Here is a 12,019-nt window from a genome sequence, read left to right as displayed (position 1 = left end):
GGCGTGATTTTTGTAACACTGTGAAAAATTAATGTGTAAATAACTTCAGATAAGTCTCGTTAATTGAACCTGACACATAAAATAAAACAGAGGGAGTATTACTCAATCAAAGACAATGTTAGTAAGTAGCCTACTAATGAAAACAATTGCGTGCATAATTTTCATAACGAAAGGTGATTCATTGCACCTTTTTTTTTCTTCTTTGATAATTCAATTATTGTTTTTGCTATGAGTAGAATTGCTATTCAACCTTATCTTTGTTAGATTAGAATTAAACAGAATATGTTAATGTGTTAGGATTTTGTGTAAACATGAGAATAGCAAAAAGTTTTGGGCTTAAAGGGTGAACCGAGTAAAAATTCCTAAAAACTAGTGGGGCCAAACTGTAAGTATCAAAACTTGGATCAAACAATATGCAACTACGGTCATTGACGGGCAGCCAGCAGGCTTCCCGCAAGTCGGTAAATCTCAAACATCGGCGGCGAAATTTCACTTTTCACAGTGCACTTAAACCACTGCTTAGTAATTATTGGCGTCAGGAACGATCAGATCTCAGTTGCAAATTGAAAAACTCGCATCAACACATGGTCTCCGCCGATCGGTAAATGGCGAATTTTTTGGCTCAGTTTCAGAGCATCAAAAACACTTTCGATCGCATCGTCATTGCCGGTAATATACGAATTTAACTGCTCGGACTTCAGCTTTCTCACTCGTTTCCGTAAAACCTGGTTTTGATTGAACTTTGTTGTTGTTTTTATTTGGTTTTCTATAATTCCGAATTTGAATAATGCTAGTGCTGCAATTTGTTCCGTTAGTGTTAAATGCAATTGGACTAAGTCAGCATTTTGATCTCGATGTCGTAGCTATGAATGGCTTCATTTCGGGTATTTTGTTTGTCAATTGAAAGCTTGATACATATGTTTTAGATGTTAGAAGTGGAGCAATCAGCACTGTAAAAGAGAAGTGACAATTGTTGGATTTTTGGTGTGCTCTATTTTCCATATATGATATGATGAAGGTTAAGCTAACCTTCTTCTTTTCAATAATGCTTGTCTTGAATGCCCTAATGCTCAATGTCTTGCATGAATTTGTAAAACCTTACTTTATTCTATGGGGTATTACTTTGAGAGGAGGTTATATGTCTGCCCTTTCTTTGTCCGTGCTGATAAATTTCAGACCAAGAAGAATAAGTAGATCAGGCAATGTACGTTGGAGTATCTGAAGCAAATGTAATGCTTACATCACAATGGGGCTTGTGATGTGCACTTTGAGTAGATAATTTGCACTTCTAATAAAAGTTTGATTGCTCCTATAATCACTTTGCAGTTGAAGATGTGAGCGATTTGTGGCCCCTTGTGAGAAAGGAGTTTGAAGAACGTGTACCATTCAAAAGAGCCGTACTAAATAACAAGACACGTAATGCTGTTCTTGTGGATGAATTCCAAGCCGAGTATGTATTGACAACAGATTCAAGACTCCGCAGTCGGTTTCCACAAGAACAATCATTGTTTTGGTTCCGAGAGCCATATGCTACACTGGTGCTAGTCAGTTGCGAGGTGCAGTTGAATCTGGCCATATTTTTACATTCTGTTTCTTCTAGACATGCACATTCCGATTTTACATTCTCTCTACGTGTTTTATATGTTTGTGGAATAAATTGGGTAGTGTAACATTTTCCATGGAAATCTGTTGGAGATGGATTTAGATATACTTGAATTTACTTCTTCCTCCTATCTGATGGCACATTGCCAGCCATGTTTGCCTACTCCCCAAATGTCATTTCTCCTGCAACAAAGTTTGCTCCTCCCGTCCCCTGCTCCTTCCCCTTTTAGTTTTTGATTTAAGGAGGTGATTATGGAAAAGTTGGACCACAATATGATAACGAAGAAGTAGACGTAGTTTCAATTTAGAGCTTAGGAGAACTTAGGGTGATGTGCTGTTTACAAGTCTCTTGGTTTCATGCAATTTGTGTTCTATTGCTTGATTTCTTATAGATGGTTGATAAGCATTTTGTTGTTTTTCATTTTTCTTCTTCTAGGATCTTGATGAATTTAAGACAATTCTCAAACCAAGGTTGAAGTTAATAGTTCAAAATGATGAACGGGAATGGTTTATTGTGTTTGTGTCTAAAGCACAAGCTCACAATGACCAGGCCACCAAGATGGCCAAAAAAGTTTATGCCAAACTTGAGGTTGATTTTAGCTCAAAGAAAAGAGAAAGGTAAACCTCCCCTTGATGAGTACTATTCTGCGTTTTTTTCTTTTAGAAAGTAAATGTAATTGTTAATGGTAAATATAAATTAATAAATGTGTATCCTCTCTAAAGGCTTAAACTTTTACTTGAGGTGTAACATATACTTCAATATGGTATCATAGTATGCAAAAGGTTGTAGGTCCAAATCTTTCATGCTACCTATCATTAAAATATTTTAACATATTTGAACTGTCCAAAAAAAAAAAAAAAGAAGACAAATCCTGCCACATGAGGGGGCGTGTTGAAGATAAGTGTATAAAATAATGTGTATCCTCATTAGATGCATAAGAATTTTAGTTGAGGTAAAACACACATTTCAATAATAACAACTCCTTTCTTGTAAGGAGCATACTCAGTTATTCAGATTTTTCTTCTGCATTCTCTCTCTCTCCTTTTTCTAGTGGGGATTCAATGATTGGCCATTTGTTCAGAAGATGCATCTCTAGCAAATTCACTATCACCACTTACAAATACTTAATCAAATTCAGTATGTAACATGATTGTAAAGAGGCCTTATTAGTTATTATACGAGTATTGAATTAGTTTTCTGCTACCCCAGGTGCAGGCATTACTTCTGTTTTATATCAACATATTATCTGAAACACTTATACCTGCCTTTGGATATTCTATGGCTTTTACGGTCAAAGCAACCAATAATGTTGATAATAGGTTTGGTTCAAGACTGACATTAAAGCTGAAATAATAGCCTTAGGATGAAATGTTGGTATTCCCATGTCTGGTAGTTCTTTCTGGAACAGTTGAAGAAATAATATTATTAATTCCAAAGTTTTTGTCCTAACTTTCTTAACATATAATTTCTTTAGGTGCTGCAAACTGGATTTGCATGGAACAGAGCCAAATTTCTGGGAAGATTTGGAATCCAAAATCATGGAGTGTATTAGAAATACACTTGATAAGCGCATTCAGTTTTATGAGGAGGAGATTAGGAAGCTCAGTGAACAGCGCTTCATGCCAGTTTGGAATTTCTGTAACTTCTTTATTCTGAAGGTAGAAGTTATCATTAGACTCATTACAAATATTAACGGTGTCCTTACTCTGAATTTTCCCCAGATTGTAGCACCCTATGCATGAAATCATCTTAGTATGCCTGGTTTTATCATACTAACTTATTTTGAACCATATAAACCTCTTCTTTAGTCCAAATTCTATGTAAGGTTTCAGCATCCTATGCATGAAAACACCATAGTCTGCCTGGTTTATTGTTACTAAGTAACTAACATATTCTGAATCATATAGACACTCATGTGTCTTATCTAAATTTCAATAACCATTTCAATGTGCATGAACATGGTCTTTGATTTTTACTTTAGAGAGGCTCTATGTTCTAACACTTTTATGTTCTTCAGTTCTGTCAACACATTAAACTTTAAAACCTAATAATAATAAAAGAAAGGAAAATGTAGTTCTATTGCATATTTGGATGACATGCTTACATTTAATAAATGGATATTGCTCTGGCCAAATGTTTTACTAGCATCCTTTTAACCACATATATTGCTAATGAAATGTGTCCAGACTACTATTGGTTTTATGCTAAAATTGTTTTATCTACTACAGGAAAGCTTAGCTTTTATGTTTGAGATAGCTCATCTCCATGAAGATGCTCTACGTGAATACGATGAGCTAGAACTCTGTTACTTGGAAACAGGTACATAAATGACTCCGTATATTTTTGGTTATTCTCCCTATAGGGTGATAATATTCTTATGAATGTTTACTGCCAAATGCCAACAACTACATTGAACATTCATTGGTTCTGATTCTTCTATTTATGCTGTTATGTTGGATTTGAATGGCAGTTACATTCTCTTTGTCTTACCTTTTGACCTTTTTTCATTGCCACAATATAACATTTGAATTTCGCATTGAGAATATTTTAAAGTCATCTTCTTGACATTCATATCTTGTAACTATATGGTTCACTATTCATTTTTGTATATAAAGTCTGGCTTGGGTTTGTCTTATGGAACAAGATTGCATTTTACGAAGAGGGAACAGATTCCTGAAATAAAGTCTGTTTGGTAAATTTATTTTCTTCCATTCAGAATTTTGATAGTGATAGCATGGGAGCATGTTGTTCTGCCTAAGTTGCTCTAGAAATGAAATTATTTGTGTTGAGGATAAATATACGGCAATATATGTGTTTCCTCTGTGATTAGTTTAAGCTTTTAGTTGAGATAGAATATATCAAATCCCATGCACTACAGGTCATACAAAATTTTCCACATGTTTGACCCGTTTAAAAAAAAAATGTCCGGCCCACAGGTGAGGGGGTGTGTTGAGGATTAATATATGAGGTAATAAATGGATATCTTCACTAACTACTTAAGCTTTTAGTTGAGGTGCAAGACATTTTTCAATAATTTGTTATTTATGTAAGTACAACTTAGGAGACCTGCTTTATTTGTTTTATTGTTGCCTTTCAGTCTAGGTCTTTAGTTGAATTCTTGAGGATATGACTGATCATTAACCTGATATATTTATTGTCTGTGAACCAGTTAATATGACTGGGAAAAGGAGGGACTTCGGAGGAGTGGAGGGTGGCGATGATCAGGCTGCACTACTCAACCCAGCAAACAAAGCACTGATGCAGATTGTGCAGGACGACTCATTTAGGGAATTTGAATTCAGGCAGTATCTGTTTGCCTGCCAAGCAAAGGTGTGGAAGAGTGGGAAACAGTAATTAGTTTAGGCTGGTTGTCTATAAACATAAGCCAATTTGATGGTCTACATAGTATCCTCGCCATTTTTCTCCGTAATGTTAAAAAGTTCACATCTCGATTCATGGTCATCTCAATTATCCTGTTGCCTGTTGGGTCTTGGAAAGATTTACACATCCTTTCCTCTGCTTTTTGAGAGATTGGTTCTTGGGCATTGAACCCATGACCTGATGGTCAGTGGTTGAGCACTCACAACTACACCAAAATGACTGAGTTCAAAAGCAATGAGATAAAAATGACCTGACATCTGTTGACCTTTACTTAAAGAACTGAAAATGCAAGAATATGATTATTTTCAAGTTATTAAATTGGAGATGAATTTTCTATGGTTTAATTGTTGGTGTGCTTTCCTGGCAATGAACTGATAGCTACATTCCTTTTTCTTGTATTTATATGATTCCTGCAACTTTTGTTGATTTTATTCTTCCATCTTATTTAATATGTAGTTGTTATTTAAGCTGAATCGTCCATTTGAAGTTGCATCGAGGGGTTATTCTTTTATAATTAGCTTTTCGAAGGCATTGGCCCTCCATGAGGTAATTCATGCTCCATTGATTAATCGTTTAACTGATACTTTTCCTTGGTTCTCTGAGGGTTTAAGATCTCACTGTTTATTATGTACTTAAATTGTCTATTTACTTTTTATTATGTACTTAAATTGTCTATTTACTCTTTCCCTATTTCAGAGTAAGTTGCCCTTCTGTATGCGTGAGGTGTGGGTAATAACTGGTTGCTTGGGTTTAATTAATGCAACCACTTCCAAATATAAAGATGGACTTGTGGCACCTGATACAGAAAAGGAGTTCTACCGACTAAAAGGGGATCTGTACTCCTTATGTCGTACTAAGGTAATGTTGTCTATGATAAATAGCTTTTCTTTTAGTTAATTGTTGGATATTTAGTGGAGTTCTTGGTAGTTTGGCCTATAATGGCCAGAAGCCCAGAACCTTTCATTCAATTAGATCTATCTGGTTATAATAGGCCACCGATCCACCATATATGCAAAGAGGTAATTAGTGCAGTGCTTCTCACTATCCTGAAGGAGGAGCATGTGGTTTAATTTTCCATGTAAATGGTTTATTATATGCTCTCTACTGAAGTGTTTCATTCATGTGGCAGTTCATACGGCTTGCTTATTTAATTGGCTTTGGGGCGCATATTGAAAGAAGTCCTGTCAACAGGTGAATACTGCATTTTCAGGAAGCATTCTGGTAGACATGTCTTTACCATCTTGCAACCTCATGTTTGTTCTTTCTGTTGAACAGTGCTTCACTTAGCATGCTTCCTTGGCCTAAACCTGCAGTTTGGCCTTCTTTACCACCTGATGCTTCATCTCAGGTGCTTGCAAAAGAAAAGGTGTGTCTTGAAAATATAATGCATCTTTGATGGTTCAATGACTCAATCTCAGTTTAATGTGTTGAAGTGTTATCATTTCATTGGAACATTCTTGCTAAGTTCATAAAGATGACTCTTTTCTGATTTCCCTGTGAAGAAAAAGAACTCTGAGAAGATATTAATATTTTCCTCTGCTAAAAAAGTTAGCATTTCCTTGCATAGAAAGAGCAGCATAATAAGATACCACATATATGCTCCAAAGGCACAGATCTTATGTTGCATGTTGAGGGTGATTACCTGAATTAAAATTGTCTTCACTTTCCACCATGGAACTTTGTATTTTATGAGTATGCTTCATTACAGTACATGTGACTGCATTGGCAGATGATTCTTCAAGACTCTTCACGGCCTAAACATTTTGGAATTCAGAAGAAACCACTTCCTCTAGAACCATCTGTATTATTGCGTGAAGCAAATCGCCGAAGAGCTTCTCTTTCTGCTGGAAATGTGTTCGAAATGTTTGATGGGTAATGGAAACATGTTTAAGTTAAATTTATTATGTCCATATTTCAAGTGTTTGCATTATGTGATAAATTGAGCTTTGAAGGTGGGGTGTGGGATGGGGGTGGGGGTCTGTCTATAGACACACTCATATAGATACATCCAATATACATGAAAGCCTAAAATTATATAAAGAAGGGAAAATGACACTTTTAGTCCCCCAAGTACGAGGATATAGTTGACTCAGTCCCTCAATTATTATCTTGGTGGCAGATATAGTCCCTCCATGACTATTGAAGGAGATTAATCAGCACCAAAATATTTAACAAATTTTGCCGCTGAGGGACTATATCTATCACCGAGGTGATAATTGAGGGACTAAATGTGGAGGCCCCAATTATTGGGGGACTGAGTCAACTATATCCCCATAATTTAGGGCCTAAAGGCACCATTTTCCCTATAAAGAATTAAGAACTTGATATTTGTAAGTTGAAAATTCCATTTTAATTGATTTTTTTGCTGATCTTTTGAATAAATAGTGCCTAAGGTGCTTGTTATGGAGTATTTTTTTAAAGTAGACCATGAGATAGTGGCAGAAGTATCTACTTGCCTGCCTCCGTAATTACATAAAATCTGCTTTTGCTGTTTTGTTGATTATGATTTACTTTTTGTATCTCATTCATAAATTAAGCTCTTATCCAGTGGTCATTTGCTGACAGCTCAGGTTCAATATCCCCACCATCCAAAGTACCTGCAGTATCTATGCCACGAACTAACTCTTCACCTGGATTTGAGGGCTCTATCAGTCGGCCTTTGAGACTTTCTGAAATTTCTGTTGCTGCTGAGCATGCTTTGCAGAATACGGTATCTGATAAAGAACTATGGAAATCATTGTCGTCTCCGGAGGAATTTGAGGTTTTTATCTTCTCCAACAACTACACATGTATAAATCTGTATAATATTTAGAGCCAGTTAAGAAGAGTGAAATCTGTCTGAAAATTAATTCTTTTTTGTTTATAAAAAGTACTCGTTTTCCAACAACTCGTGCTTCTAGGAGTTTCAATTAAATGATTCTTTGGGCATTCCTATATGCATTTTATTTTCATTGGAGCCTTTTTTCACACTTGAAATTCTTTATTTATTTAATTATTGTCAGCAAAAATATTTGGAGCTGACAAAGGGTGCTGCTGAGAACTATCATCGCTCTTGGTGGAAGAGGCATGGAGTTGTTCTTGATGGTGAAATTGCATCTGTGTATCATAAGCTTGGAAACTTAGATCTTGCTGCGAAGCTGTACGAAAAGGTCTGTGCTCTTTATGCTGGTGAAGGATGGCAGAACCTATTGGCCGAAGTCCTTCCCAATTTAGCAGAGTGTCAAAAGATACTGAATGATCAAGCTGGTTATCTCGCTTCCTGTGTGAGGCTGCTGTCATTGGATAAAGGATTGTTTCTGACCAAGGAGCGCCAGGCATTTCAGTCTGAAGTTGTCCATCTTGCTCATAGTGAAATGGAGCACCCTGTGCCTTTAGATGTGTCCTCGCTGATAACATTTTCTGGCAACCCTGGGCCTCCACTGGAGCTATGTGATGGGGATCCTGGTTCCTTGTCTGTAACTATTTGGAGTGGATTTCCTGATGATATTGCTCTTGAATCACTCAGTCTCACTCTGACAGCTACAAATATCACTGATGATGGTGTTAAGGTACTATTTTCTTGACTATGTGCCTTCCCCTCAATTTGTTGCTAAAAGAATGTACATTTCAATGCTACTCATTCTGAATTCTTGGTCAGGCTATAAAACGCTCTGGTGCTACAATATTAAATCCAGGAAGGAATACAATCACAGTTTCTTTACCTCCCCAGAAACCTGGGTCTTATGTTTTGGGTGTTCTAACGGGGCAAATTGGTCAATTGAGATTTAGATCTCATAGTTTTTCCAAAGGAGGACCTGCAGATACTGATGACTTCATGAGTTATGAGAAGCCAACAAGGCCTATCTTAAAGGTAAGCATGCCTACTCAATGAAGAAGGCTGTGATCTTCTCCTATATTTTCTATTCTTCTTGCATCATTCATATCTGTATATGTTGCCAATTCTTATAAGTTGTATCCCTGCACAAGCATGTTGACATGACATGATATTAATATTGTCTTCATTTTTGGGTAAGGTGTTCAAACCAAGGTCTCTGGTTGATCTTGTGCCTGCTATCTCATCTGCTTTGCTTATCAACGAACCTCAGTGGGTAGGAATAATTGTCAAACCAATGAGCTACTCCCTTAAAGGCGCTGTACTTCACATAGACACTGGACCTGGTTTGATTATTCAACAGTCCCATGGAATTGAAATTGAGAATCATGCAGATGGATCTCATAATGAATCCGATTCAGGTGGCCTGGAAGGTTTTGAAAATGATGGTACCCAAGTTACTGCAGAAGTAAAGCAATTGTCTCTTCGAGATGGAAAAATTGAGCTTCCTGACTGGGCTAGCAATGTAACTTCTGTTTTATGGATCCCTGTGCGTGCTGTCAGTGATGGCCTTCCTAGAGGAAGTCCTGCAGGTGATATCATATATTTTACTAACAGTTCAAATATTAAATACACAGTCGGTATTTTATCATGGACAGCTTAACCATCCCTTTTGCTGTCTTTCAGGAGAACGCATACCCCAGAGACAGAGTGTTGTGGATGGGATGAGGACAGTAGCTCTAAAACTTGAATTTGGAGTAACTCGAAATCAGATATTTGAAAGGCTTGTAGTTTCCCCTTTTTCACCTTATTTTTCCCCTGGGTGTGGGGGGAGGAGGATAATTTATCTTATGCACTTTTATGGAATTCTTGACACCAATTTGAACCTTGCAGGACAATGGCTGTGCATTTTACAGACCCATTCTCTGTGAGCATACGGGTTACAGACAAATGCAATGATGGCACTCTGCTTTTGCAGGTCCTCTATCTGCTCTGTTTAGATTTCCTTGTTTTCTGTTCTATGTTACCATTGGTCATTCTATGCATTCATAACTCTTCATGTCTTCTATGGGGTTGCTAGAACTGCTCGGCTAAGAAAAAGGAAAAAGAAAATTAAATAAAAACCATAGCAGCTAAGCAGTTTTCATTCTGCAATTCATGATTTAATAAATTTTCTGAATCTCAACTGATGTTATCTGCATTCTGTTGTGGGGAATGGAAAGTTCTTATGTATGTATATACAAGTCTGTGACCAATCTATATTGTATTATCAAGCCAACTAGTCCTAGAATTGAGCTATATAAAGTTAGGGCTACAATCAAAATATACAATGAATAATATATAATCACTTACTATGTTCATAACACATTGTATGGCTAGGTGATACTGCAATCACAAGTGCAAGCTTCACTGACCATCCATGATGCTTCACTTGATCTTCAAGATAGCTTTTCCCACACAGGAAGCAGTGATGGGAGACCAATCTCTGGATTCTTTCCATTGACGGTGTCTCCAAAATCAAGAGCTTCAATCTTGTTCAGTATATCTTTGAAGAATACACTAGAAAAGGGTATGCTTGGTTTGTTCACTTATCCTTCTCATTCTTCACTTTCCACCTGCTTTATATTGTGTTATGGAATAAGCAGTTTCTTTTGGCTTAATACCCGCCATAGTTAAATCTTCTTGCCCAGCAAACAAAGTGAGTTGTGTTCCGTGCTAGTTTGCTTTTCTTATATTGATGTTTTCTTTTTTTGTCCTTAGCAGATGAAGCTAACAAGCAGCTGTCAGAAAGTGTGTTAAATATTAAATATGGGATTTTGGGTGATAGAATGATTGGAGCTCATTCCCCTGTGGCTGAGGAACGCAGTATACCTGATGACACAACACCAGAGCTGATGTTCAGGAGTTATCTTGTTTTACGGAAACCTGTGCTTGACCCTTGCTTTGCGGTTGGCTTTCTTCCTCTTTCTAGTGGTCTCCGAGTTGGACAGCTTGTTGCCATGAAATGGAGAGTTGAAAGGTTAAAAACATTAGATGAACATACAGCTTCTGAAGCCAATGTAAGTTAACAAATTTCTTCACATCTTAGAGACCTTCTAACTGTTTTCTAATAAATAAAAACAATATGGAGTAATAATGAGGCTGGCATTTTCTTTCTACTGTTTTCTATATTTGCAACAGGATGAAGTGTTATACGAGGTCAATGCAAACTCTAATAACTGGATGATTGCTGGGAGGAAAAGGGGACACATGCCTCTTTCCATAAAACAAGGTTCCCTTTTTTCCCCTCAGAAGTTTTACTATTATATTTTCCGTCAAAGATAACTAATTATATTCCTGTTCCTTGAACGATTTTTGTTACTAACCCTCTCTCTCTGGGTTATATAACAGGGTCAAGAATAGTAATTTCAGTGTTGTGCTTGCCACTAGTTTCTGGATATCTTCGCCCTCCTCAACTGGGCTTGCCAAATGTGAACTGGTCGAACATAAGTTGCAACCCTCCCAGTCCACACTTGGTCTGTGTGATGCCTCCCACTCTCAGTTCCTCCTTTTGTATGCCATCCTAAGCATATATGAATACTTTTTTGCATCCATTCCTACAAAATTGAAAAGCGACAGCGCAGAAACAGGACACCAGTTTTTCTTCCTTCCCAGAAATCTTGTACATTGTGTGTATTTTTTTTTTTTTCGTATTGGAGTTGCGGGAATTTACAAACTCAGCCCCTTAAAGCAATGCTTTTACTCTTGTATAGCAAGAATTTGGGGTTGTACAATACCGGTAGAGACTGAGAAGGTTATTGCCACCTTCCCTTGTATACACGACTATGGTTAAGAAATGATAGTTTAGGGGGAAAGAAAATTTTTAAGTTTTCATGGATAATTTGTGCTTGTTTTCATGGAAAGAAAATGTTGAGATTACTACATGAATATTATGGTATTATCATCTAAATATTAAAGAATTATTACTCGTTGACAACTTGACATTATCCAAATAATATTGGGAAAATTGTTAAATAGGTCCTTAAACTTTACTCGAAAAGTCAATTAGCCTTTTAAAAATTGTAATTAAATGTAAAGTTGTAACTTTTAAAAATTTAAGGACCTAATTGACTTTTTGAATAAAGTTTAAAAGCTTAATTGATTTTTTTTTTCTAGCAAGATTTTACTTAGCAACAGGATACAACTATAATACATGAAAACTCTATAGAGTAATTTGGACTAAT

The 12,019-nt window shown here is 36.6% G+C and overlaps 1 protein-coding gene across 3 annotated transcripts; it reads left to right on the top strand.

Moving 5' to 3' along the window:
• The first annotated feature begins 422 nt into the window (after nucleotides 1–422).
• Nucleotides 423–11,676, top strand: LOC109150584 (trafficking protein particle complex II-specific subunit 130 homolog). Of its 3 annotated transcripts, none has more exons than XM_019298533.1 (21): nucleotides 423–669; nucleotides 1,327–1,556; nucleotides 2,039–2,220; nucleotides 3,078–3,261; nucleotides 3,832–3,922; nucleotides 4,773–4,933; nucleotides 5,441–5,530; nucleotides 5,681–5,842; nucleotides 6,114–6,175; nucleotides 6,260–6,350; nucleotides 6,714–6,856; nucleotides 7,550–7,745; nucleotides 7,987–8,532; nucleotides 8,622–8,834; nucleotides 8,998–9,388; nucleotides 9,483–9,579; nucleotides 9,690–9,774; nucleotides 10,176–10,365; nucleotides 10,560–10,855; nucleotides 10,977–11,067; nucleotides 11,187–11,676. In XM_019298533.1, exons 1-21 carry the CDS (start codon nucleotides 606–608, stop codon nucleotides 11,360–11,362), a joined length of 3,741 nt encoding a protein of 1,246 aa, XP_019154078.1. In that variant the 5' UTR covers nucleotides 423–605; the 3' UTR covers nucleotides 11,363–11,676. The 3 variants fall into 3 exon arrangements, with proteins under 3 accessions (XP_019154078.1, XP_019154077.1, XP_019154079.1); XM_019298532.1 differs by having other exon boundaries at nucleotides 10,557–10,855; XM_019298534.1 differs by lacking the exon at nucleotides 423–669 and adding an exon at nucleotides 897–1,229 and having other exon boundaries at nucleotides 10,557–10,855.
• The last annotated feature ends 343 nt before the right edge of the window (nucleotides 11,677–12,019 follow it).

The sequence above is a fragment of the Ipomoea nil genome, unplaced genomic scaffold, assembly GCF_001879475.1.
Source record: "Ipomoea nil cultivar Tokyo-kokei standard unplaced genomic scaffold, Asagao_1.1 scaffold2279, whole genome shotgun sequence".
Taxonomy (NCBI): Eukaryota; Viridiplantae; Streptophyta; class Magnoliopsida; order Solanales; family Convolvulaceae; genus Ipomoea; species Ipomoea nil.
The sequence above is the reverse complement of the archived record's forward strand: the minus strand, read 5'-3'. Positions and strand labels throughout refer to the sequence as shown.